General features: G+C 32.9%; 2 protein-coding genes across 5 annotated transcripts; one reads left to right on the top strand and one right to left on the bottom strand.

Moving 5' to 3' along the window:
• Positions 1-92: 92 nt before the first annotated feature.
• Positions 93-14,833, bottom strand: LOC148300224 (RNA-binding protein FXR1-like). 4 transcript variants are annotated; one of them, XM_088275091.1, is made up of 15 exons: positions 14,766-14,833; positions 14,329-14,381; positions 14,089-14,239; positions 12,649-12,815; positions 11,809-11,958; positions 11,021-11,110; positions 9,972-10,119; positions 8,598-8,750; positions 6,723-6,860; positions 5,179-5,380; positions 4,028-4,196; positions 3,332-3,443; positions 2,668-2,764; positions 1,746-1,934; positions 93-1,578 (listed from the first exon to the last, which is right to left on the bottom strand). In XM_088275091.1, exons 1-15 carry the CDS (start codon positions 14,814-14,816, stop codon positions 1,505-1,507), a joined length of 1,944 nt encoding a protein of 647 aa, XP_088131217.1. In that variant the 5' UTR covers positions 14,817-14,833; the 3' UTR covers positions 93-1,504. The 4 variants fall into 4 exon arrangements, with proteins under 4 accessions (XP_088131217.1, XP_088131219.1, XP_088131218.1 ...); XM_088275093.1 differs by having other exon boundaries at positions 93-1,570; XM_088275092.1 differs by having other exon boundaries at positions 8,607-8,750.
• A 1,313-nt stretch (positions 14,834-16,146) lies between these two features.
• LOC148300223 (uncharacterized) lies at positions 16,147-23,891 on the top strand. Its single transcript, XM_088275101.1, has 9 exons — positions 16,147-17,692; positions 18,619-18,852; positions 19,743-19,997; positions 20,703-20,906; positions 20,985-21,211; positions 21,638-21,740; positions 21,834-21,978; positions 22,800-23,050; positions 23,136-23,891. The coding sequence occupies exons 1-9, from the start codon at positions 16,307-16,309 to the stop codon at positions 23,328-23,330; spliced, it is 3,000 nt and encodes a 999-aa protein (XP_088131227.1). The 5' UTR covers positions 16,147-16,306; the 3' UTR covers positions 23,331-23,891.
• Positions 23,892-27,165: the final 3,274 nt, after the last annotated feature.

The following is a 27,165-nucleotide window of genomic DNA, read 5'->3' as shown; positions in this document are numbered from 1 at the left end:
TACTTACCATTCGGTCTATTTTGTGATCCCAGTACTAATAAGTGTATATTTATTGTAATATGATTACATTAATGTGGTAAATAAAACAATTATTGAAATATGTACAGAAATCTTTATTTTTAGGAAATTACATAACCCCTAAATATAAATGGAGCATTATTTAACGTCATTTCATGAGGTATGTCCATATCCATTACAAGTAGCTGTAAAGGTCCTAATGGAGTGAACTACACTTGAATGTCACACGCGCCTTCCAGTTCACTGCACATTTCTATAGGGACTGTATGTATGCACACATTTTGTTTAAGATTACATATTCTGGTAATACAAATTGTATTTCAAATTCGTAAAAAAAGCAATTATGATAAGTCTAGTTTTATACGTATTGCTTCATTAGTGACATATCAGATTGATACAAATAATTATGGTTAATGTAAATAATATACATCCACTCGGTTTTACCATACTACGGCAAAAGACAATACAAACTTTTATAGTAAAGTTTTAGTAAATAAAAATGCGTGTTCAATCTAAAGGTATGTAGAAAATGGAAAGAAACAAGCCAGTAGTGTGAGTATTGGAGAAATGGAGAAATTAAAGAGTCGGAATCCAGTCCGGGGCAAAAAGGCTAAAGCAATAGAATCCCAAACATATTAAATATAAGTGTTTAACACAACAAAACAACCGTACAGGTTATAAAACAAAGAAAGGGCTATTTTATTTAGTATGTTACCAATAGTAGCAAGTATTAAAATCTATAATAATATAGTGCCTGCCAGACAAATACTGTAAAACTACGTCGGGTCCGTAAGGCCACTCGACACAAAGGAAACTTTTATACGATACTTAAAACACGGTTACACATTTCATTTTCATGAAATCCCAATGAAAAAATATTAAAATTAAACTCGATTGAGACTTAAAAGTACACAATTACTAAAGTAATTGTTTCAAAACATCCACTGCAGGAAAATGCGATGTATAACTACTAATCATGTGGAAAATGCGACAGTTTGTCATATCATGGTGCTGTTGGTTAGTTTGGGATATATCTAGCCACGAAGGACGAGATCGGAACCCACTAGTTGCTACCGACCCGCGACCCGCGACCCGTCCCTCTCACTTGGTCACTATCACTGATATACATATTATTAACTCAATCTGGACATTGGCTTATAGTTAGTTACTCAAAGGAGGCGATGGTCCCCTCTCACGGTAGCTGTGCCCGGGGCACAGAAGCGCGGCCGCTCGCCACTTCCTCCGCTGCTCACCGCGCCACCGCGCCATCGCGACATTGATGTATCGTATCATATTCTCCACCTAGTCTATCATTTTGTGGACAGCATATTAAAAGACAAACACAAACTTTAAGTTGCAGAACTCAACGACCTTCCACATTGATCATAGGCGAAAAAATTTAGTACTTTTTAAAACGGAATCTATGATCTATAGTGCCGAAATATACGCTTCCTCAATGGGCAGCCGTTCCATCGCTGTCTTCTCTCTAGGCGGTTCCATTCAGGATGGCCTCCTTAGGCTTCGGGCCGGTCTCCTGGCGCTTCGGGGGCATCTTGGGACCTGCAAGTGTTACGCTTTATCTAATGTTTTGTATTACAACTGGGGTCACCGCTCTCAACTGACTACCGCCAATTCTATTACCAATTCCAGCGACCAAAACAAATCAACCGATGACCTTTTGCAGTGATATTTTAAGGTTAAATCGTCGAGCTATTTAAAGTGCTCACCCTTGGGCTTGTGATCTCTGGGCCCCTTGGGCTGCGCTGCCGGGGCGGAACCCTCCTGGGCGCCCCCTGTGCCGGCGGCTGCCTGGCCCGCCGCGTCACCCCAGGCCCATTCCGTCTGTCCCCCCTCGCCCCCCTCTCCCTGCGTGGTCGCCGGCCAACTGTCAGGTCCGCCGTTTCCATTTTTAACTCCTGAAACAACAATTATAAACAATCATCTCGATTCTACAGATTTGCTGCTGGAGAGTTGATCGGGATAAATAAAAGAACCACTTCTAACTCAAAATACTTAGTTACTACAAATAAAGTAGTTAACCTTTTATCACCCATTCATTATTATAAACCTATAATATATATTTATTCGAATTCTGAAAAATGTTCCTTTTAAGAGGCTTCAATCATCACACAAAGACGAGAAGTCCTCCCAGCTATGTGGATTGTATATGGAAAATATCAAAAGCAAACACAGCAAAGTCACATGCAATGGAAGAAAAAAGTAACTAGCGGTATTCGAAACTCAATTCCAAATGTAATTTTATCCTTCATAAATCACCATGTGACATTATTATTAAATATTAACCCTCTGTACTCAAAAGTTTTTTGATACGTGCAAACTACCAACTCAATAAAATTACTACACTAATATGATTTTGGTTTGATTATATTGAAAACTAAATAAACTATATATAAAGATATAAAAAATATTGAGAAACTATTTTTTTCCCCATAACCGCAGAACTCAAGCAAACAGTAAACATTTTTGATTTCCTCCCTGTATATGTGCTTGATTTTACACCATTTTTAGTAGAAAGACATAAACAGAGCTTGTATTTATTTATTGGATAATTTATACAGCCCCGTTTTCGTGAAAATCCCCTCAAGGGCGCATCACATTTTTTATTGATTAGATAAGTAGGTAAATCACCTCTCTCTGCGCTGGACACGTCGTGACTGTCGAGTACTGAACTTTCATCATCTGTCTGTCGGCGTCTCTCATCTCGCCGGTTCGGTCGACCTCCAAACTAAAAACAAAATCAACAAAACCGTCACCCGACAATAAACAAAACAAACAGCGGAATGACGGAAATTATTAAGTTTCAGGGAAATTTGTTATTTTGCAGAATCTAACTAACTAACTAACCATCACGCCGCTTCTCCGCAGGGGTAGGCAGAGAGAATAGAATGCCACACTACTCTGTCTTTGCAAACATTCTTCGCCTCATCCACATTCGCGCATCTCCTCATGCATACCCGCCGATTAGGCTCCTAACCTGACCGCTTCCAAGTATTTGGCATACCTGATCGTACCAAGTTTTTCTCAGCCTTCCTCTGCTCCTTTTTCTAACTACATTCGCCTCATAAATTTGTTTTCCCGTTTTTTCCTCACTCATTCGTTCCACATGTCCAAACCATCTCAACACACCTTTTTTAATTTGATTGATAATGCTTATCTCAGCTTCCTTTGCATTCCTTTGCAGAACCTGACTGGTACAAAACTCAATCACCATCACTATATTGTACGTAGCAGTAAGCCCACCAATGTATATGTATCCTGCGCGAGAAGTTTTACATAAATTAGGTTCACACACCCGTGGCACACGTGTTCCTCCATTCTCAGTGGCCAGAGGCGCTCCGTTGGGGCCCCCGTCCCTCCCCCGCCCGTCCTCTCGGTTTCTGTGCATCATGCCGCCATCCCGACTTCTGCAACATGACTCGCATTGAGTAATTTAATCGCAAACATATATAAACTTGAGGTATGGTTAAATCTGAAATAAAGATTTATTTTCACCATTGAAAACCCATGTCCGGAAGTATTTCTCTTATCTCCGTTTTTTCTTTTAACAATTTTAACAAAGATTTTAACAATCTTTAAATGCTCCGAGATATTCATAAAAAAATAATCATAAAGATAAAAATAATACTAAAGAGTGGTACACTATTACAGCCCAGCATTCGTTAAGTCACAACTTAATTTTCTTCAAATCCAGGTAACATTTTATGTAATTGCTTTTTTTATTATAAAAATAAAATAAGTTTTTCTTTGAAATAATTTTATGGTTTTGAAAAGAAAAGAGTTATTAAAAGGCAAGGAAAGGAGTTAAAAAAAATTTATAAAAAATTTTTTTCAATGCATATTCTTAAAAACAAAAAAATAATTTAAACTGTTACACCTGAACGCTCCAAGCGGTCAGTGCATCTAGAGCTAAAAACAAAAAATACATCCCAATGTGTTGATTAATATAGTGTTTTACAAATGCAGAGATAAAAACGAGTTGTGCACTGACCTGTCTGAGGGGGGGCGCATGTTGGGTCGGCCGGAGCCGCCCGCGCCTCCGCCCCCGCGCCCCCCGCGATACCCGCCGCCCGAGGAGTACTGCTGCGGGTGGTGGTGAGGGGCGCCCCCTCCTCGGGATGATCTCTCTTCAGACACCTCGGGGGTCACGCGACGGGAACCTAGAGCAACCAGACAACTTAATAAATGGACACACCTTCTTTTACCCCTAGGGCATAAGCCGACTCGACTCAGGATCACGCGGGAAATACAGCGGATCCTTCTATCAGACTCCCACTCTGACAAAAATTGATTTTTAAACACCTAGATTTACCCGAAAATAGCATTGAATTTAAATATTTGCACACATCATAACACACATCTTAAGTATCTGCAAAATGCGAGTCTAAAAAGTCTAAGTTATTTTGGCATAAGCTCATTTAAGCGTCAAATGGACAAAATTCAAAACTGCCATCACAAAATTCATGTGATTGTTGTGGCACAGAGTCCAGTTTTCGTCACTTCCAATTTGGTTGTACATCAAACCATTGATGTACAACCAAATTGGAAGTGACGAAAACTAAACCATTAGAGAGCAAAACTGCCGAATCATTATGTTTCACCAAAGAGTTGTGGTACTCTCGGTAAAAACTCCATATTAAAGCTACGTATTTTGATAATATATTTGTTTTATACAGATTATTATATTTAAAAAAAACGTTGACTGTTCTGAATATATAATTTTGTAATACAGAACTCGAGAGAGAATATACATATTTGTACTTTAATATATTCCTTGTAGTTATCATTTAGTGAATTGTGATGAAATTTCGATACATTTTTCTGCTGTTGGATTGTTTATATGAAAAAATAGTTTAAAAATAATTTTTAGTCTGAATAAAATGACATAAAAAACCTGTCTTAACACATTTTGGACGGGGATTTGATAATTATGCACATATACTTAAGACCTTAACAAAGAGATTGGTATATAATATTCATATAAATACATTAGATAATTCCTTCTTTTCTGTCTTTGAAGGAGGGCAAGGCAGAAGATAAAAATACCTTCCCCGTCCTTAAACGTCAATCGACCCAACGGGAAGAAATACCCTTCCCGTCCGAAGTGCGTTGAGATTCAGTTTTGGGAGTTGTTTGACTGACCTGCATTGTATCGCGACGAAGGTGGACGCGATCTCTTGCTGCGGTCGTCCCCAGAGCGGCGTTGCTGTTGAGGGCCACCATAGCCCCCCGGAGCGCCGCCCGAGCCCCCGCCGCCCGCGCCCCCCACGCCGCCCGGCCCGCTCGACATCACGCGCAGCTGCTGGTCTATCTCCTGCTTCTCCTGGCGTAGCTGCTCCACTTCCTGCCGGGACAAATTATATTCATTTCCTCCCCTTCAGACCTTCACCACACTCAACAGCGTTCGGATCCGTACCGACTACTATAGAGGCGGATGACATTCGCTTTGCAGAACCCTATTCTTCTCCGCGATAATAATAATTACATCGAAACAAATTTAAGTTTAGGCCACCCCCATACAATAAACAGGGTAGTATGTAAATAATTACATAAATCGGGGATAATGTTTGAAATATATTGAATATTTTAAGGGAATTTACACAATCTTGACAATGTTAATATAAATGTATAATAATATTTTGATTTTATTTTTGTAAATAATTTCCCGTTATAAAAATAAAGAAATATGAAACAGCTTGTCATTGGATAATTTAAAAAAATTACAACACAATCGTACCCCTAACCACCCATATATCCTCTCCTCCAACGTATACCCCTCTGTTTAGACTACTAATTAAAACAGAAAAATGGTGTATCCATGCTGATTGTAGATCTATAATAGCCTAACTTGCGTGTTTTTTTTTAAATCTAACAATTAACGTTCCTCTTGCTTTAAATATTGTTTCATATTCCCTCCCCCAACGATTGGAGAAGGGCAGTTATAATGGTTCTTTACAAGGGAAAAGGTTATTATACATATGTTCTGAACGTGTTATCATTATACAAGAATCAATCTTTAATAACAGATTTATAAATTTTTTACTTGATTAAGTGTTTTTTCCACACAATTTAATAATGCACTCATAAAGTAAGAAATACCTATCATTAGTAGAATCATATATCAAATTTTGATTTATATTAAATAGATTACGGAATAATACAAAGTAAATATCGATTCGAAAAATAGAGCTTTTTAAAACATTGTGAAAGCATAAAAATATTTATTTCTGTAAAATATCCGACGCATAATGACTTTTTTATCTTATCTGTTTCATGAACTTCCAATGGATTTGTGTGAATTGTAATAAAAATTAAAAACAAATCGTTTACCAACCTTTATTTCATTTTTATTTTATTACATACAGTAAAATCAGTTATGGGATTTTAAATTATGTCATACGACAGAACTACGATTTAAAAAATACTTCAAAAATCCACACAGAACATTCTGCAAAAATTATTTATTTTTACAATGTCTATTAAATTGTCCAATAAATTAATTTGGGGATAAAATGATAAATTTGGTAAAAATATCCATTTATTCGGGAGCTTGTCATTCATAAATCATAAAATAACACAGAATGAAAATTTTCAAATTTAAAAATTATCTAATATCTATTCAATGGCAGTGTATTGTAATTTTAAACCAAACTGAATGATTATTCATACAAGAAATGGATTCCTACCTTGAGATGTGACAAATAGTACTCCAATAAGATCTTGGCATTTGCAATACTTTCCATTGTGCCAACAAATACAAATGGTACGTGTCCTTCTTCACGTGGTATGGTGGGATGAGGTTCATTGTCTCCTTCAATTTTGACCTAAAACAATCAAACCGCAATTAAAAAGTTATAAATACTCACTGCAATTATCCTGGCGACTTCTAGGTGCGGCAACACCCCGAGTTACGTGGTTACTTTGAAAATGTACATAAATTGCAACAATGAATAAAACCTCTCGGTGAATTCATGTCAACTAAATGTATACGACTAAATGTTTTTTTCTTCTTTCACAATATCATAGATTTATCAAAATTAAATGCTGATGATCAATTAATGTGTCAAATGCAATAAAAATGTAATCAAATTTCAGCGATCAATTTTATTAAATATGTATTTATAAAAGATTTATATTTTAAAGTCAGTATTACAAATACAGATATAACTAAAAGGCTTACTTGAACGAGTGATGGAATTATAAGCCAAATTTAACGTGTTATTTTGTATGGAAAAGGATCATCCATCCTCTCCAGCATATTAAAGTTGGCAACATTGTGACATATTAAGCATGTGGAAAATGTTCTATTCTAATAGTTCATTTATAATCATTTCACATAAAATATTTCAGTCCTTATAAATTTTCATTTACTTCATACAACAATTTGTCCGATGCAAATGTAATTCACAAATGGGTATAAAATTATAATGTCAACGTAAATCAGGGTGATACTGTCTCATTAATATAAAATGTATTTTTTTGTGGTAGCTCTCTTAATTTATTATTTGAATATACAATGCAGAAAGTGAGAGACTTGTTAAAAGTATACAAAAAGACAAAACTTTTATAAAATGATTAAAAGATTTTATTTAAATTTAATTAAGGACATGCTTTAGCAGGATTTTATTAATTGCAACATTGGAAAACAACATCACATGTTTTCAATTACAAAACGTTAGAATGTTGGGAACTAGTGATGCTAATGAAATTGTACCATGTAAATAATTCTTCTACAAAAAACAATAGTTTCACAAGTTACTAAACAAATGATTGAAAGCATTATTTTTAGAAATATCTGTAGTACCGGAAAGTGTCTGTGATTTTCTCACAGATCTATTTGAATATTTACTGTCTGATTAGTTGTCTGGAAAGTGAAAGTGAAGGATGATATAAAGTTGAGATAACTTCAACCAAAACTTACTACAGATTATAGATGCGCTGTACTCTTATACTCATGGTCAAGCATGATACTTAAAGGACAGGAACAAACCCATATAGGTTCAAATGTTTGACAACATGACTCTTTGTACAATAGAATCACAACAGATTGCTCATTATGAAGTGCTCAAAATATGATCATATAAACAGGGCTGAGATTTATTGCCATCACCGTGATCATTTAAACAAGATTTTTAAAAAAAGTAAGAGGATACTGTAGACAATTTTTTTGCTCAAAAACAGTTTCCCGTTTAGCCGGAGATCGACTTGGGCAAGGAGTTTGGATTGTAATGATGAGCCCGAGTGCTGCTCGGGAAAATCATATTCCGACTCCTCTGTATTGATTTGCCTGAGCCAAATATATTTATATATATGTTTTCATTAATTAACCCAATCGGTGTTCGGTCAGTCTTGTTTCAACTTGTCGGTGACGATTTTTTGTACCGGCAAATTTTCTCACCAAAAATTCGATTGTTGATTTTTTTATAGAAAAAATAAAGTCAATTACTCCGGTACAAATTCATTAGCAAAGCAAGACTACTGATGGACTACGAAAAAAAAATATTAATCCTATTTTAAAATTAGTAAAAAAGAAATAGATACAAACGTATCTTAGCGCTCACACTACTCACTCTAACAACACCGCTCTTGTCCACCATTTCCTGAATGGTGCGACCGTTCTTTCCAATTACTTTCCCCACGAGGTCACGCGGCACCTGCAGCAAGTCCTCGCTGTACTCCAGCATGGAGCGGGCTCGCTTCACCGCCTCGTCGCTCTGGAAACCAAAAGTGGAGCCAATTATAACGGCTTCAGTCCACCCGCCATACAGTAAAGATTGCAACAAAAAGAAGGATGATCAAGCACAGAGAAGTTTCCATTTTATAATTAAAATATAACTTGGTTATACTAACTATAAATATTTTATTAAAACTTAATTATAATGTCTACCGGTTTCGAAGCTAACCGCTTCTTTTTCAAGACTGATTAATACTTATAATATTAAGTACATATATAGTTGTAATAAAATATTTATGGTGATTTTAAAACAGAGTTATGTTTTAATTATAAGTTTCTATTTCTTCATACACTATATGTTACAAAAGGATCCATTACAGTGTAATGCCAGAAATCCGAAATAATTGGGGCTGTGGCCTGTTCGGATTAGGCAGTTTGCGTCACTTCGCAAAAAGAAGATTACCGATTTTAAGTGAAAACATTTAGTAGTGTAGTGTTTATGTGTCTTCCTTTGTTTTTTCTTGTTCATTCAGCTCTAATGTTTATGAAGTACCATATGACATTGTTTATTTTAAGGTATATGAACATTATTTGCAACTTTTTACATTTCAAACTTGAGTAGCAATATAGGTAGTTACATTTCAATCTAATATAGTACTTGAGTAGCAATACAGGTACAAAACAGTATACTTTATTGACTTCTAATTAATTTTATTTCATAATAAATTTGTTCTTAAGTCTTTGCGTGTTTTTTTAAATGTTTTACCACAAATGTGTTTCTTCAAAATCTTGTTCCGATATCCGGGAATATTTTCCGGGAATTTCCGGGGATCCACTGTACTTCTACTGACCCTTTTCCACATACATATAGAATACCTTTGAGATGATGCATTGGATAACTTCCTCATTGTAATATGAGATAAAGTTTTAGAATTACGATTTTTGTAAATAAATCCTTGGAGAATCTCGTGTTTTCTTATTAGAACAACCCTGTGGATAATGAGGTTATATTTAGAAATAGGGTTTTTTTCCCATGTAATGCGGTGGAACGGCGTTCTGGCACCTTTTTCGGATATCTTTTTTCAAAAACAATTAAATGAAACAATGTTTGCTTACGTTATTACAATCTATATTTATATAATTAGTCAAAATGATGGGAAAAGTTGCTTTAAATTTTATTGAAATATTTGAATAAAATTTATTTTAGTAAAAAGCTTGATATGAAGCGAGTTCCGGACCTGTGTAAAGATAATGAACAAACCTCTCCGCATATTTTGAATGTACAAGAGTTCTCCTCCAGTTCAATGTTGGTGATACCGTCTACTTTCCGAGCTTGCTGTATGTTAGCACCGTGCGCTCCGATGGCCAACCCCATCAGATCCTCGCGTACAATGAACTCATCTGAATACCTACAATTTTAATATTTTTAAAATATTTTTCATTTCTCCATCACTCTGCCATGAAAACTTTTTATCTTTTAATTTGTTAGTTTTTATAATTACTTAATAATCCTCTAACCCTTATTCTTCAAACCCTTATTCGCACCCTATGATGCAAAGGCCACTGCATCATATTGACGCAGTGTTATCTTCATCGTTACTTACATGAAAGCAAGGTGATCACTTCTGCGCTTCAGGGAACAGTCCAGGGTAATATTAAATAAATATTAGTGTAAAATCACTAATATTTATTTTCACTCCCCCTGGGAATCGAACCCGGGACTCCATCACGGTAACTAAACACGCTAACCATTAAACCACGCAGGCGGACAATAAATAATGCTAGGGTTTAATTTTATAAAAGTTAAGTCTTTCGATTTTTTTTTAAGATCATCAAATGATAAGTAGCAGCATTCAGTTTTACACATCTCTCGAATTAATTAATATAAGTAAAAAAAATATACACATGTTCAATATTTTCATTCATTTGCAAACTGAAAAACTTCATAATATTCCAAATTTGACATTTCCTTTGATACTCACCAACCTCAACATATTACAAGTGTAATAAAACCCCCGTATTCCTTTTAAATCAACCGTGACATTATCGACAACAATGGAATCTTGACATTTAACATTATTATGGGAATAAAAATTAATTGTTCAGTAAAAGCCCGTTGATTCCAACAACAATCAAATTATGCCATAATTTAAGAAATTGTATGAAATTATTATTCCTCCCATATTTTTTTCATACAAAACTTTAAGAAAATTCTACATTTTTTATTAATTTAAGTTTATTTTTCTTCATAATTTATTGGAACTGTTTGGAACTCCAAGTCAACTATTGCTGGAATTGAAGAGCACTTACCCTCCTTGAGTGTGCTGTAGTTTAGTGGACTCTAGTTGCCGTGCCGCTTCTTCAGTACGTTTTAGAAGCAAAACTTTTTGAGATAGATTCCTAAAACAAAACATTTCACATTTACATGGAAGTCCATCGGCACACATATCACTAAATAGCTTTAAAATATGGTAACTGAAAATTTTACAACAATATTTCCCTTTGCTTATCTGCACCCGATATGCAAGGATTACTTGGATGCATGAGTGGTAGGTTTCATGCTTGAGGTACCAATCTAAGGTGAAATTAAATTATCAATGAAAATTAATTTGTAATAAAGTTTACCCATTTAGAAATCAAATCTAGACCATCCCCTCTCTTCTCCGTGTCAATTTATTTATCTTTTGTAAATTAATTATTTTTGTATTAAATTTTAATACCACCGTAAAATTTAAAATAAACAATCATCAGAAGATGCGAACATAATTAATGATTGACAAATGTAAGCTAGATTAGCTTACATACTTTCTTTGCAGAATTTTTTTTTTTCGATATTCACTACAACTTGCAATTGTAAGATACCACTGCATTTCGTAAGATCAGAAAGCATGATAAAGGTGTAAAAATAATGAAAATTACTTTAGCTGTGAAAAATATATGTAAATAATGTATGTTTTAAATAATTACTTATTTAATTATATGTATATTTATTCATATTAGAAGGCCTCATATTAGAAGAGGGTTAATATCAGTGTTCTAGGCTAAAGTTTTGTGAGAGAGAAATAGTAAATATGGATACTGAATGAAGTACAACTTACCTAAAGTACATTTCTTGTAACATGTCTGCTCTGTGCCTACTACTATCGGAGCGGGAGATTACAGCTAAAACATTTCTTTCTGGAATGTAGCGACAAATTGCAGCGCTAATTGCCTTTTGAAATTCCTTGTGTGCATTCTCAACTTTTGCACTGAAAAGAGACAAAAAAATAAACTTAAATTTGTCATTTCTGTAAACAATCTGACAAACATAATTTTCAAAATATCATGGCAAACATAATTTTGCATTACAAAAAACCAAAATTATGGAATTTCTAAAAATATAATTATTAAAAATATATTGAATTCTGTTTATTATGGATATTGATGCTTAATGTTTGTGATGCTCAATTTACATTTTTTTATACTTGCGGGTAAATTCTGATAACAACTTAAAAAAAATATTTTCAAGAAAAACTGAAACATTTCTTAGAGTTATTTTTGTATGCAACATTTTGATTTTGATTCATTCAATGTGCTAAAGAGATTCAGAGAAGCGATCAAATATATAAATTTGTAATCCTCTACTGAAGTAACCAAAAACTTATTGATAAAAGTCCAAATGTTTTGCTAACAGCTTTGTTTATTTATAATCTCAAGATATGTGTATGTCAAAAGCGATCATTAGGTAAATATGTATACGGATAAATAAATTTAGGAAGCATAATGCGTATAATTGATAAAGCATTATTTAAAATAGGTATATTTCCTGCCCACTCAAATAGCATTTTTGTTGATCTTTTATAGAAATACATGATAAAATATCAAAGGTTGTTGAACTTAGATAATAAACGCTGAATTTCATAAAATAAGGATGAATAATTGATATTTGTTGCACTTACTATTCCTTTAGATCTTCAGGCACGGGTATCTCAAATTTGAGGAAGGTGGTTTTGTCTATAGGCTGGTGGTTGGATCTTTTGGGGCGAACTCTCTCTAAAGAAACAATTTCTGTATATGGTGTATCCAGACCCATGTATTCTAATACCAGAAAATCGCCTCGTATCATCTAAAAATATTAATTCAAATAAGCTCAAAAAATAATAACTAAAAAGTAGGTTTACTTTGCCCGCTGCCAGTGGCCCCCTTGAAACAACACAGTGCAGGCCATTGGAGGCTTCCGAGATATAGATTCAATATAAACTAGTCAATTCTTTTTTTAAATTAAACACTTGTTTAATACCACTTAATGAGTTTTATTTCATTACACACGACTAGTTTCGAAAACTACAGATGTTTTCAACTCCAGGTGAAAAGTAAAACTTTACTTTACTTTTTTAATTTAACTTGATATAACTCATTAAGCGGTATTATACAAGTGTTTAATTTTTGTTAAATAGTCAACATGTCATTCCACAATGTTAATGCTGAATCAATAAACAATATAACTAGTTAATTAATTTTTAACTAGCGACCATTATTAACTTCTCAGATAATGATAGTGACAACATACTACTGTAATTCGTAATTCAATGTTTATCAGACCAATGAGTATCAGATTACTATAGAGTATCGGGTTACTAGATTTATAATTGGAAATAGTACTATAAGAACAAAATGGTTCATTAATGCATTAACTTCACATATTTACTGCTGGGGAGATATAGCAGTCAGGCTTTAAAATTTGTCTGTGCACAGCTCTGTAATTGCCCTATTCTCTGACCTCTGTCCAATGGTGGATAGGTCACCACATTAGACTGTTGCGGTGTTACCATATATTGTATAGAGGCAAGGTCATCAGGACCGTACTCTGGAGTCATTGATCTAGGAGTGGAATATATTTTATAGGCAGGACATTACAGTTAAATGAGAAAGGAAATAGAGGAGGAAAAGTAGATACTATTGATTGATAATAATAACGGAAAATAGCTGCAATGACTAAGGCACAGGATTACCGGACACATCAGATTGTGAACTAATTTGTTGATGCAGTCAAAATAAAGAATTGAATATTATCCCAGGTGAGTACTTAAAGCGCAACACCGACCGTCCCCCCTTTACATATTCTACAATTAAAATAACGTTGCATTATTCTTATCCAGTCCCCAATGCACCACTAAACGAAAAAAGGGGCATGTTAATAAGAGAAAGCCTGGAGGTATTAAATTTTCGTAAATTATGCATGAATGTTTTTTTTAAATGCGAAAATGCAATATTTTTAATAATTCCGAGAGTCACTCATCAGAATACTCTACAGAGACGAGATGGTTAAGAATTTGGTGATGAATTAGTAGGAAAGGTGGATTTAGGAAGAAAAGTGTGAAGGGTAACAGAATACGTACCTGAATCTTGGCGGTCCACCAACCACAGTCCTCTCGTACATTTGCTCTGGAGTAAACTTCAACATCTTGTTTTTCTGTAAACTCCCCTTTAACCGTTTCCTTGGGGGGCAAAAAGACACGAGAGAATGGGAACTTTGCTTCTGGACTCCAGCTACAAAAAAAACAAAATGGTAGAAAAGAATAACAATTGAATGCACGCTTAAAATCACAAGAAACAAACGATATTCGGATGAAACTTACTCATTTTCAAAAGAAACTAGTACTTCTCCATCAATCACGTCCATAACGTACGCCTAGAACAAATAATTCATTATTTTTACGACAGACAGCCAGTAGGAATGTGCAAGCACGATGGAACCAGACGGAATTCGCGCGATCATTTACGCGCGAATTTCGGTATGTTATTGAAAAAATCTGATGGGAACCTAAAGGCCGTACGAAGCGGTTTACGTATTTCGCGAATCCAGTAGGATTAGAAGGCTGCACATGGAAAAAATCACGCCCTGTCAAATGGACATGGCGTCCATCCTTGCCGCGGATGTATTTTTATATCGAAATATTTTTGTAAGTATGGCACGAAACTTTCATCCGGGGCGACCAAAACATGCATAAAAATGCGCTTTATCGATTGTTTGAGGAAATTTCATTTAAAATGTAGTACTTCAGCTACAACAGACCTTATAATATGCCCCATTTTCACCATACACTTCGACCGCTAGTTCCTCCATCTTGGTTTGCGAGAGACAACCAAAGATTAGAGACAACGCTCCGAAAGCAGTAAGTCCCGAAAGTTCTTAACCTTGCTGCACACGAAAGTTTTCCAAATTCGAAATTGTGAGAAATTTTTAAAGGTAGGGTATTTTCATTCAAAAGAAATAAAATTTGATAAGACAAATATGGTAATACAAAAAAAATGAGAATATAAAAATACGTTGGAATGATATTTTTGAGAAGTTTGTAAATATAAGATTTTTATGTGCAATTGAATTCATTTTGTGAGAAACAAATTTATTTAAAAATATATTAATTTGGCTTTAAAAACCACGTGTTATTTACTTAAATCATAAGGAGAAAAAATATTGAGATGAAAAAATACTAAAATACTCTAGAGCTTGGAAATATTATATGTCACACGGTGCTTACGAAGAATTAAAAAAAATTAATTTAACTCGAAAGTTTTATTTTGCCTCTGAAAACTTTTTCCACCTGATACTTAAATAATTTTATATTATTGGTTATTATGCTCGCAGCACATCGCTCACTCTTTTCAACAACGTCATATTTCAAAAATCATAAATTTTCAGTTGTGCATGTTTTCTGAATGACCAGAAAATGTAGTTTAACCCAGCAAAAGCGGCATATTTTCAACTTAATATTTACCAGCTACAGGACAGAAAGTGTTGTTTTTGCATTTTGAAGAAACGGTATCGTTTATTTTTATTTTTAATATCCTTAATATTTTTCAATTGGGGAAAAAACATTCAGGTTTTACCTAAAAAGATCTGTTGCATAGTAAAAAGTTCAATTAGTGGCTTGATACTTATTTTTAATACATTTTTTAATATTTTTTAACTTGAAAAAAATCCTCTTAAAAAATCAAGTTTTTTGATAAATAACGTTGTTGAAAGGAGTGAACGACATGTCAGTTCTTCAATTTTGGAATCCCGAATATTCGAAACCTATATAAAAATGGTCCGCAAAAACTTTTTTTTTATCTGAAACATAGTTTGCGATTCCAACGTAAGAAACAAAATAATGTGATATCTACGAACATACAAAAATGCTGTTTTTTTATAAGCAATTTTAAAATTAAAAATAGTTTTTTTTGTGGATGTTTAAACATATGAAGAAGATCCTAAAAATTCATTTATTTGCTGAGTATGTTGAATCTAATATTTCTAAACTAAAATACATTATTTTAAATTCGAAAAACTGATGTATGCAGCAAGGCTTAGTGAGTGGGTAGGTATTATTTTGTCTGGGCCTGTTCGAAAATGTTCAATATTTACATTATTGTTTTTGGATTTCATTCTTCAATGAATTTCCATGCACGCAAATCAACGCAAATTCCCTAGCAACTGTCATCGTGTCATCAAATAGAAACGCTCGATGTTGTTTGATTGCTTATATTTGTTATTTTTTGAATAATTTATGTGTGATTGAATTACATCTTCCTTTTATTAAATGTGCCGCATTGTTTTATGATTGCATATTTGGAATGAGTGATACAGATGATACTGAAAAGCTTCTGCTTATTCCGCCGGATCATTTCCTTATTTTCTCTGATTCTGAGGAATCGTTTGAAACCGATTATTTGATCAACAAGAGCTCTAAAAAACGTTTTCATAATATTTCTGTGAGTGTCGACAAGCTTAAACTTTGTTTGGAAAAATTGGAAAACGTTTCAACCTCAGAACCTTCTACCAGAAATGACACCTTAGTTTGCCATCATTTAAAATCAACAACCGGCACTGCGGCCAAACAACATCACGATTCAACAAATAAACTTCGAAATCGTGCATCCTCCAGTAGCATAATTGATTTTTATTCTGAAAATGAAAACTCTCGCCTGTCTTCAATTCATAATTTGAATTCTGACTTTAACTGGGGTGAAAATTATTTGAAAAATACGTCTCATTATAAAAGCAAGACCTTCTTACCTTCTAATTTACAAAGGTGGTCTTCAGTTTCTTCTTTCGAAAGTGAAACTCCAAGTGATTGCTCCATCAATTCCTGTACATTCGTAGCGGCATTAAAAATGGACTCCGACACTAGCAATCCTCTATCCCCGGAGAAAAAACAAGACAAATTTCTTTTATCCGAAATTGACATGTTTTTGAAAAATGTCGAATGTGATCGAGGGCCTAATACTTCACAGAAGGAATCAATTTACAAATGGGCCAATGAATTATCTCATCAAAACATAGAAAAACGTTCTGAAAATATGTCGCAAGGTCGCGAATTCAACGAATCAAATAAATTATCAACATTTCCACAAACGGAATATGATTGCAATAAAGCTCGGAGCTTTACGCTGGGGTCCTTGAAGGACTCTGTACCGGATCTTGGCTTTGGAATGCGGGATATAATGTACTCAAAAGACACCCCCCAATCTGTGGAAAAACCGTTAACTTCACAAACGGTGCAAAAGGTTACTTCTACACCAAAGTCAAAACCAAAACAGGGTTTTGAAGATGATCCAAGCGATGATTTCAAAGTTCCACTCAAAGTTCCTCAGAAATCAACATCAGGATATGAAGTATTTAATGAATCCTTTAAAAGCAGTCAAAATCCCAATAATCAATTTAGGATATTTCATCAGCCTTCGGGTGAACAATTCTCTCAAAAGCACATTCAAAAAAATCGTATAGAACCTAATCATTTTGAGAATACAATCTCTTATGAAGATAATCATTCGGATAATGATAAAGCTGCTGTATCCGTTGGGACTGAAAATGATTTCCGCTTTAGTAAGCTGCGTTTCGGCTCTGAACAAACTCTTAACCTTCCGAGTTTGTCTAATCTGTGGGGAGTGACATCCGATTCTAAAACAGAATATACTACTAATATGCAAAGATTTGAAGAAGAAAAACTTCGCAGAGAGGTAATTATAATTTCATATAATTTATATTTGAAGCACTAACTTTGTTATTTTCCATGTTATAGTTAAAATGTAACTTTGTTTTAAAATCACTGTAAATATTTTATTATAACATAATTATAATGTCTACCGGTTTCGAAGCTAACCGTTTCTTAATCTAGTTATATTAGTATTAATTAGTCTTGATAAAGAAGCGGTTAGCTTCGAAACCGGTAGACGTTATAATTAAGTTATAATAAAGTATTTATAGTGATTTTAAAACAAAGCTACATTTGAATTAACGCTACTATTTTTATACTATGTTTATTCAACTTTTCCTGATTGATGTGAAACTGTTTGGGACATTAGGATTACATTATTCTTCGTATTTTTTTTACAATCTTATAAAAATGGTAATTATTAATGTATTTATCCTATTTATTTAACCACTTAATGCTTTTGAACGAGCAGCGTTCGCGGACAGTGCGTGTGTTGTATCGCACCAATCCAAGCACTGCTCGCGTGTTTCAACATGTTTATATTAACATAAGACAAACAACCGAACTGAGCTCTCCAGTTGCCACTTGACACTTTGTATTGAAAGTAATTAGAAATTCTTTGATAAATTACCTAACTCAAAAATTATATTTAGTCCTGTTTTATCTTTTAAAACTGGACAACTTTTAAATTAAGTAAACTCTTTAAATACAAATTAAAATAACCTGATAGTTTTGTTCTATTTTGGTAAAAAAAACATTAAGTGATTAAATGTATATTTAGTAAGTGCCACTCGAAATAAGTGAATTTAAAACAGCAGTCTTATGTTTGTCCCTATCAATAATTTGGTTTGTTTTATGTACCTCATTTTATGGATGCATTTTTTTTACCCAAAAATTTCATTAACTTTGTTTTATTTTAAATAGATCATTGGGTATTTTTTCTTATTCCAGCATTGCGAAGAAATCATTCAACAGCTACAAAAAAAGCTTTTGGAGCAACAGCAAAAATTAGCTATTGCCGTTAAAGTGGACAGATCCAAAGATGAGGCGCTTCAGAAACTCAAAAGTGCCGTAACAAAATTAAATAACAGAATTACTTCAACTGAAAGTGCTCATTTGCAGCAACTTGAAAAAATCAACTCAAATTTTCAAAGCGTTCTGTGTGAAAATGAAGAACTAAAACAGGTTTGTAATATTTGTTAATAGTATTATTTGTAACTGAAAATTTTCAGAAATTTAAACACCGTACGGTGTTTGAAAATGATGCGGAATGCATCGAAACACGTGTCACAGTAGATTTTAAGAAATAGTGGTATTTACAAAATAAAACATTAATTAAAAATGGATAGATTTTACCACAAAGTGACTGCCGAATCAATCAATTTCATAAATTGATGACACAAAACTACCATCTCTTTTTTTTGTGTTTTTACAATGTAATATGTCTATAAATTAATATTAGCTAGATGATACCCATCTGATAAGTGTGATCAAGATAATGCTGCATTATCTGATGCAGTGCCCTAGGAATCATTGATTGCTGATAAGGAACAACGGAAAAGGCTACAAATGAGTTTTAAAGAAATAAAACCACTTTTTTATGTAGTAATATCCCATCTTATGCTACCTCTTATGCCAGTTCAAAGTTACATAGTTTTCCATGTTTTTATTTAGCAACCCTGCCATCCGTTTTCTCCTGTGTTTTTCTTGCGGTGATATGTATTGGACATATTTTGCATGACGTCTATGCTTACTTTGTGTCTATATTTTACAAAAGTTAAGATTTTCTTTCACATTTTTAAACCCCCTGTTGCTCAAACTGAGCAAATCTTATTCAGCATTAAAAAAAGAAATGTTAATTAAATGTTAGATTTTACAAAGCCAAAAAAATAATATTTTTTCTATCATAATATTATATAATTTGTATAAAAAATACAATTTCTATTAAATATTTTTCTTCTAAAGTATTGTTTTTGCTAGTCCCAATTATGAAAAAATTGGTAAGGAAAGTTGTATCCAGATTTCTTATTGTGTAGCTTGAGGTATTACATTTTAACAAAATGCTTATTTTGCAGAAAACTGACCTTCACAAATCAGATATGTCTAAAGCATTTCAATATGCTCAAGATAGCCAGGAAAAAATTAAAATCATTGTGGCTGACAAAGACAAAACGATACAAAGTTTACAAATGGACATCAATAAATTCAAAGAAGTGTTGAAGGATAAGGAAGATCGTTACTCTGATTTGAAAGAATCAAATACTTTGGTTGTGCAATTAAATAAGCAGATATCTGAAACAGTAGCAAATCTGCAATCCGGTATGGAGAAGGTATTGAATTTTTTTATTTTTTATCTATTAACCCGCTCACCTCATTCAAATACATCATGGCATGCACTCTGTGTGGTACAAAATTGAACTATTTTATTAGTTATTTTAAAACAGATTCTGTTAAGATCCATTATTTTTTACATTACAAAGACGGATATGTAAGTAAGTTACAAACTGTTTCCTTAATGAATTATTCACTGCTTTAAATACGATTGCAATATGTAATAAAATAAGTAAACTTTACTACTGTTTGTATCATTCTCAAACATGTATTGTCAATCGCACCATGATATATTTTGTTTGCTCACGGCGGCCGCTGAGATTTTCCTATCCCAATTTAATTGTGCTAAATTATGTTTTTTGGGATTATTTAGACAAAGATCAATAGTAAGTTGAGTAAACCAAGTTTGAAGCCAAAATTTATTACGATTTAAATACTCTGTCTTGTGAAATTAAAGTATGAGTCTTGGGTACTGGCATCTCAAAAATGTCTAAGCATTACTTACTCATTATTGTTGCCTTAGGTACTTAATTTTATTGTGAAATAAACCAGAAACCAGACAGCCTTGATTATTAACATTACATATGTTTCGCCATCGCAGGAGGCTAATCCCTCTTAAAAACAGGCCACAAGGCCCACACCAAGATAAAGAAGTAGAAGGATTGCGGTAGCTATGTTATATTCATTACTTGATTTACTTCTAGTTGAAACAAGAAAACACTCTCGCAAATGAGGAAATAATGAATTTAAAGAAAGGTCGGGAAGCGCTCGAGGATGAAACTACATTGATAAAAAATGAAAGAAATGATCTGCGCCTTATAATACATGAAGAAAAATCCAGAAATACCCATTTAGACATTCAGAAAAATAAACTACAATCCTTATTAGATGCTGCTAACAACAGAATGGTATAACGGGAAGTTGTATATTGTATGGAATCACATATTTATTGAGCTGATGACTAATGACTTTTTTCTTTTGTGTAGAAATCAATGGAATCCGAATTTGAGTCTTGTAGAGATAAAATGGAATCGCAAAAGAATGAAATGAAAACTTTTTATCAAAAGCAAGTGGAAAATATTGTGATGGGAAAATTAAGTGAATTTCAAAATCAACTCAATGCGGCCGAAAGTTTGATGGATAATGAAATGCAAAATAAACAACGGGAAATAGCATTACAATTTGCGAAACAACTTCAGAAAGTAGAACAACAGTGAGTTTTGATTTACAAACAAAGCAATGCAATTAATCTTTTTGCAATTGATTTATAGTATCTTTTGTTCCTCTTCTGTTTTCTTTTCCATGCAGCAGTAATATCCTTAACTTCCCTGAGGTCCTTCACCTATTTTATCTGTATTCCTTCAATTATATTCTGTTCAAAAATTGGAATGCATGTCTGATTATCTTGCCTTCATTCTTTCAATTGCATCAATCATTAAGTTAGCGTTGCGTCGATGCGATGTGGCGTCTTTTGCACCATTGCATGTGGACAGAATAAATACAGAAATGTTCGTTTAATCTGGCACAAGTGTATAGGGATAATTGTCCAACGATGGATTTCAGTTTATAGTATCTATTTAAATTTTAAAAAAATTGAGTGTTTAGTCAAATAAAAATACTTATTCATTTGAAATTTCAGGCATAAATTGGAGGTGGGAATTCTTGAAGAAAAACACAAAGAGGAAATTAAATTATACAGAATTCAGCTGGCTCAATCTTGTCAGACAATAAAGCAACTGGAGGTATGTTGAAAAACGCGTAAAATATTTATCTATAGTGCACATTGATTTTTAAATTTGAGTATTTGCCTAAAATTATGATTGATTTACGTGTAGGATAAGCTGTCATCATATAAGAACCGTAGAGGTTTAATAGCAGCCCAGCTACACAGTGTTATGGAAAACCAGTGGCAGCAAGCCCTTCAAATTATTACTAATGGTGTACCTTCCAGTAATACTCAACACTTGCAAGGGAATCCAGGTGAGTTAAGAATTCAACCCCTAATCAATGTTTTATCTTTTAACTATGAATATGATGAGATATAATAAGAATCTGTATGATTTACGGTTACATTCTTCCATTTTATTGACGTCATACCATAGATCTATCTTCCTTTTATCATATCTGTTATACTGTCTGTGGCAGCTTTTACAACATGACGAAGATATTGTAAAACGACAGTGGATAGACAGTCATTCAAATTAAGTTGAATGACGATTGAGTAATATTTACACTAGGTCATTTTTATTTAGAGCACTCGGCGCCAATACCACTCTTGATGTCAATGTTTCTCTACTCTCTTTCTCTTATAGTCCATAAACAGCCGATGACAAGTTGTAATCCCTGTAATTATCCAGACTTCTATATTCCTATTTCTACAATTCCATAATTTTTTGTCAACATACTAATAAAATTTTAATATTAATTTACTCAAAATTTGTATCATTCACCATCACTTAGAAGTTACATTTGGCAATTGGTTTATTTGCCTTTAAAAACCATCAATCAATTGGTGGCATCATTGGCATAAACATTTTTAATTTTACTGATCATTTAAAATTATAATTTTACTGATCACTTACAAAATGCTCTGCTTTTATTTCTCAGAAGGAATTACATAACCTTCTCTACAGTTACTCTCACCACTTTATACAAAAGTCATCATGTTTTTAGCTTAAAAATAAGCCAACAAACGGGCACTCTAACCTGTCATGCATCTTTACTGCTTAAAAATTTCACCGTGTCAACTTTTAAATCTTGTTTAGCAAATAGAAAAATAAGATCACCAATGTGTGTTTTAGAAACCCAGGCAGCAGCGGGGTTTCATCAAGCGATGAATAGAAATTCAAAGCAATTGGATCTAAAAAATACCGCTTTAAATCCATTCTGCAATATAAAATCTGCTGAGAACAGCACAGATCAAGAGTGTTATTCTACTTATGAACATTTTGAAAAACCTTTGAAAGTCCAGTCAAATAAAGTTGTGACAAATGATTCTCTTGGTGATAATATACAGCTAAAGGAAGATGACATTCAACGCTATGTGAAATTGGTAAGTCACAGAGTTTTTTTTTTAAATGCATATTTAACTTTGCGATTTTTTATTACATTACATAATATTCAAATTCATTTTGCAGCTTCTTCAAAAAGCACCTGCCGTTTTAGACATGGAGTTGAATACTAAAAATGTTGATAATCAAGTCAATTCCAAACACGCAGATAACCAGATCCCTTTTAAATATACAGAGGATGATGAATATCCTACCAGTGACAGAAATACTGATCCGTATGATAGAAAATCCGATAGACATGTGAAACCACCGTGGAAGTAAACATAATTCAATAGAAGTCTATATTTTTATGTTAAGTTTCATAGATATTCATATTTTATCTATTTTAAAACACTTAATAATTTCACTGTTTTTTTATTATTTGAAAAAAAAATAGACCAATGACTCTATATTTGCCAGAATATTTTCATAGAAAATATCATTTAAGTTTTTTTCTTCTGGTGCCTTTCCAATTATTAACAATTGCAGCCATTCAAAGAGATCCTTGGCATGTTCTATCCATGTCTACTCCCCTGTGATGTGGAGCCAGGACTTCCTCATTCTGTCTTACACTTTCTCCATTATTTCTTAGAGAAGTTGCTACTGGTCATGTTTCGTAAAGTCAGGTACTCAATTTTCCTTTGGTTGATTGCGCTTAGTAATTAGTGAGTTTTTTTTTCACTATCTAGAACCTCTTCATTTGCTGTTAGGTCCACCAGTTAGTTTTAAAACTCCCTCAAGAATCTATCATATTTGGTATCATCTGTCATTTGTAAATGAATTTAATTAAATAGAAATTAAATAAATTAAAAACGGGAACAAATAATACTTCCAACAAAAAAATACCTGAATGTTTTTATATAGACAATAAATCTTTATAAATATTTTTTTAACAAATGAATCACTACATATTAAATAAATAATGCTCAGACTGCCATTTTGAATTTTTAACTTTATGATCGTAGATCTTGAACAAAACATGACTTTTTATATATGTAATAAATAAAAAAATATAAAGACTGCAACACCACAGATTTTTAACAAAATATGAATTTTTAGATGTGTAACGAATTTAAAAAATAAAGACTGCAACATATAATATTGATATCAGTATTATTTTTAAAAATATGTTTCCAACTATTGCATCTCAATAATATTCATAGGATAATCTCTCAGTTCTCTCGACCTGTCCTTTTTCAACTCCTTACCTGATCTTGCTACCTTGTTTTTCTTATTTTCATCGATTCAACAGATACATAAATATATAATAATGTATGTAATTACTTGATCATCTATATCGCAATTCATAATTTATATTTTTACTTATATACAAGCACTATCTGCCTACCAATTTCTAACAGCTGTATAACGTACAAACCTTAACCTGTATTACTAGTTTGTTTTTGGTTAGTTGGAAGATATTGCTGCTTACTAATAAGCTTCTTATCTCAATGTACATATATTTTGAACAAGAAATTTAATAAATATATGCATAATACTATATAAACATAAATTTATCTCTTCTGTTATACGTACTATAAAATATGTATACTCAAAGAGTAATATGTAGTTGTTAATTAATTTTAATACAGATTTTTTTTAGGTACATATGTATATTTTTACACGGTGAAAGATAAAATAGTAAATTAAGGTATTTCAGTATACGTATATTTATTTTTGGGAATTATCAATTAAAAGTTGATTGTAATGGGGACCAATATATACATTAATATCAAATTTAATGTAACCAGAAGTATTTTTTTTAAATATTCCAACTTATAGTTTTGCATAATCAGAGAATAACAAAAATGACTGGCTGTGTAATATATATGTTAACTTTAAAAAAATTAACATTTGCATGGACAGTTTTGCAAATAGTTATAAGTGTCCACCTCCGTAGTGTAATGGTCGGCATGCTCGACTACCATTCTGGAGGTCCCGGGTTCGATTCCCAGGGTGGGTCAAATAAATAAAAGTGATTTTTTCACTATAATATTTATTCAATATTACCCTGGACTGGTACCTGAAGCGGAGGGCTGTTCACCTTCCCTTTGTGTGTTAACGATCAAGATAAACACAGGTTTATATAATGCAGTGCCCTATGCACCTTTGGGGTATGGATAAAGGTTTGACATGACATGACATAAAGTTATACATGCCATAATGTAAGTTTTGTTTGAAATTAAATGTTCCATTCCTTTTGATGTATTTCTAGGTTTAATTGTGTACTTTGAATAACATATATTTTTTTACACTTTTATATGAAATAAAATATTCTTGAATGATCATAATAAAGTGTTTTATTGATGAAACCAGTAGCAGGATTTTTATTGATATCCCAACAGATATAAAGAAGTTTGAGATGGGTATTTCACTGGCTTATCTACTTTATATGCTGTAACATTTACGATTCTTCTTCAGTGGTCTTAATCTTGTGGATTAATGTCCATGGTTTGCAATAACAAATGACACCTCCTTCGCCATTCCGGTCTATCATGCGCCACCCTCTGAAGAGGGTGAAGCTGAAGTGAAGTAAAGAGGAGCTGAAGCTCCTCATACGCTGAATAGCTCATATCCTCGTAGAAGTCGCAAAGATATATTCGTAGCGTGGGCGTCGTCTGGCATTTTTTTCTCTCGATCATTCCCTCTATTACCTGTGCAGGAAACACTCGCAACACGTGACCGATCCATTTGGCGCGTCTCTCCGAAATAGTTGCGCGTAGGTGCCTTCTTCCTTTGATTCTTTGTAGTACCTCATTATTCGAGATATCGCTCACTCCTTTCAAGAACGTCATAAATCAAAAATCGACAATTTTCAGTTGTGCATGTTTTCGGAATGCCCAGAAAATGTACACTATTCCAGCAAAAGCGGCATATTTTTAACTTAATATTTACCCGCTACAGGACAGAAAGTGTTGTTTTTGCATTTTGAAAAAAAAGGTATTGTTCAATTATTTTTTTAAAATACTAAATATTTTTCAAATGGAGAAACCTTAACCTTCAGGTTTTACCTAAAAAGATCTGTTGCACAGTAAAAAATTCAATAAGTGACTTCATATTTATTTTCAATACATTGCATTATATTTTTAAACTTTAAAAACGTTCTCCTGAAAAATCAAGTTTTTTTTTATTTATGACGTTCTTGAAAGGAGTGAGTGATATGGTCTCTCCAAGTTGTCCTTAACATTCTTCTATAGGTCCACATCTCGAACGATTGTACCCATATGTATTAAATCTCCATTAAAATAAATATCTACAATTAATATTACTTAAATTTTGTGATTGAAACTCTTTATCTAATACAAACTTCAAATGCCAGTCAAATAAAATAAAAGAATGAAATAATTATTCAGTTGTTGTTTTATTCTAATACACAGTGATTAATGATACACCTGAAATTGAGATCAATGGGTAAATAACCAATGGCAAAAATAAAACTTCATTTGAAAATACATATATGCATATATTTTTTAAATAATAATGCTACAAAAACATTTTCTTTTTTAATACTTAGGCAACAACTGCGCTGACAAAATAGCTACAAAATAATTATTACTTGATTCATACAGATGATACCACTTTTCCATTGTATCAACATAAAAATACAAAATTACAATACAACCTTTTATTGATGCATTATTTTAATTTTAATAAATAAGGCGAATTTATTACATAAACTATAACTTAAATACATATCCTACCGCACAAAATTTATGAAATAAGCAGTGAAACATATGTAGTTATTTGATGGATATAAAGTCTATGGTATTCCAATATGTAAGTTTCTACATTCTTCATAATTGGATTAGGCCGTGTGATGTTGAAGGACCATAGATAACAACGTCAGATGGTTGTAAATTTAAACTTGGGTGTTTGGAATTTCGACAAAGTGTATGTATGTACATATGTAAGTGACAAAGACATATGGGGGAGGGGGTATCATGCCAATAGTATTTTCATATTTCGAGTATCCAAATAATTGTTTAGAAACACTGGATTTGATCTACTTTTGGAGTATAATATCAAGATTTTATTTATATCTTGACATGATTTATTTTCATTGAGGTGGGAAAATGTGTATTTTTAGGGCTAATGACATATCATCGGTCAGTTTAAG

This window comes from Brachycentrus maculatus, unplaced genomic scaffold (genome assembly GCF_059751285.1).
Source record: "Brachycentrus maculatus isolate JH-2025_06_01 unplaced genomic scaffold, ASM5975128v1 h1tg000782l, whole genome shotgun sequence".
NCBI classification, from domain to species: Eukaryota; Metazoa; Arthropoda; class Insecta; order Trichoptera; family Brachycentridae; genus Brachycentrus; species Brachycentrus maculatus.
Note: the sequence above shows the minus strand (reverse complement) of the source record. Positions and strands in the feature narration are given on the sequence as shown.

Bases quoted from the DNA above. Each gene is read 5' to 3' on its own strand.
- LOC148300223 (XM_088275101.1), top strand. From the start codon at position 16,307: ATGAGTGATACAGATGATACTGAAAAGCTTCTGCTTATTCCGCCGGAT. The intron at 18,853-19,742 runs GTTTGTAATATT...CTTATTTTGCAG, and splicing joins AAAATGAAGAACTAAAACAG to AAAACTGACCTTCACAAATC. The intron at 23,051-23,135 runs GTAAGTCACAGA...TTCATTTTGCAG, and splicing joins TTCAACGCTATGTGAAATTG to CTTCTTCAAAAAGCACCTGC.
- LOC148300224 (XM_088275091.1), bottom strand. From the start codon at position 14,816: ATGGAGGAACTAGCGGTCGAAGTGTATGGTGAAAATGGGGCATATTAT. The intron at 12,816-14,088 runs GTACGTATTCTG...TAATATTTTTAG, and splicing joins GGTGGACCGCCAAGATTCAG to ATGATACGAGGCGATTTTCT. The intron at 5,381-6,722 runs GTAGGAATCCAT...TTGTCCCGGCAG, and splicing joins ACTATTTGTCACATCTCAAG to GAAGTGGAGCAGCTACGCCA.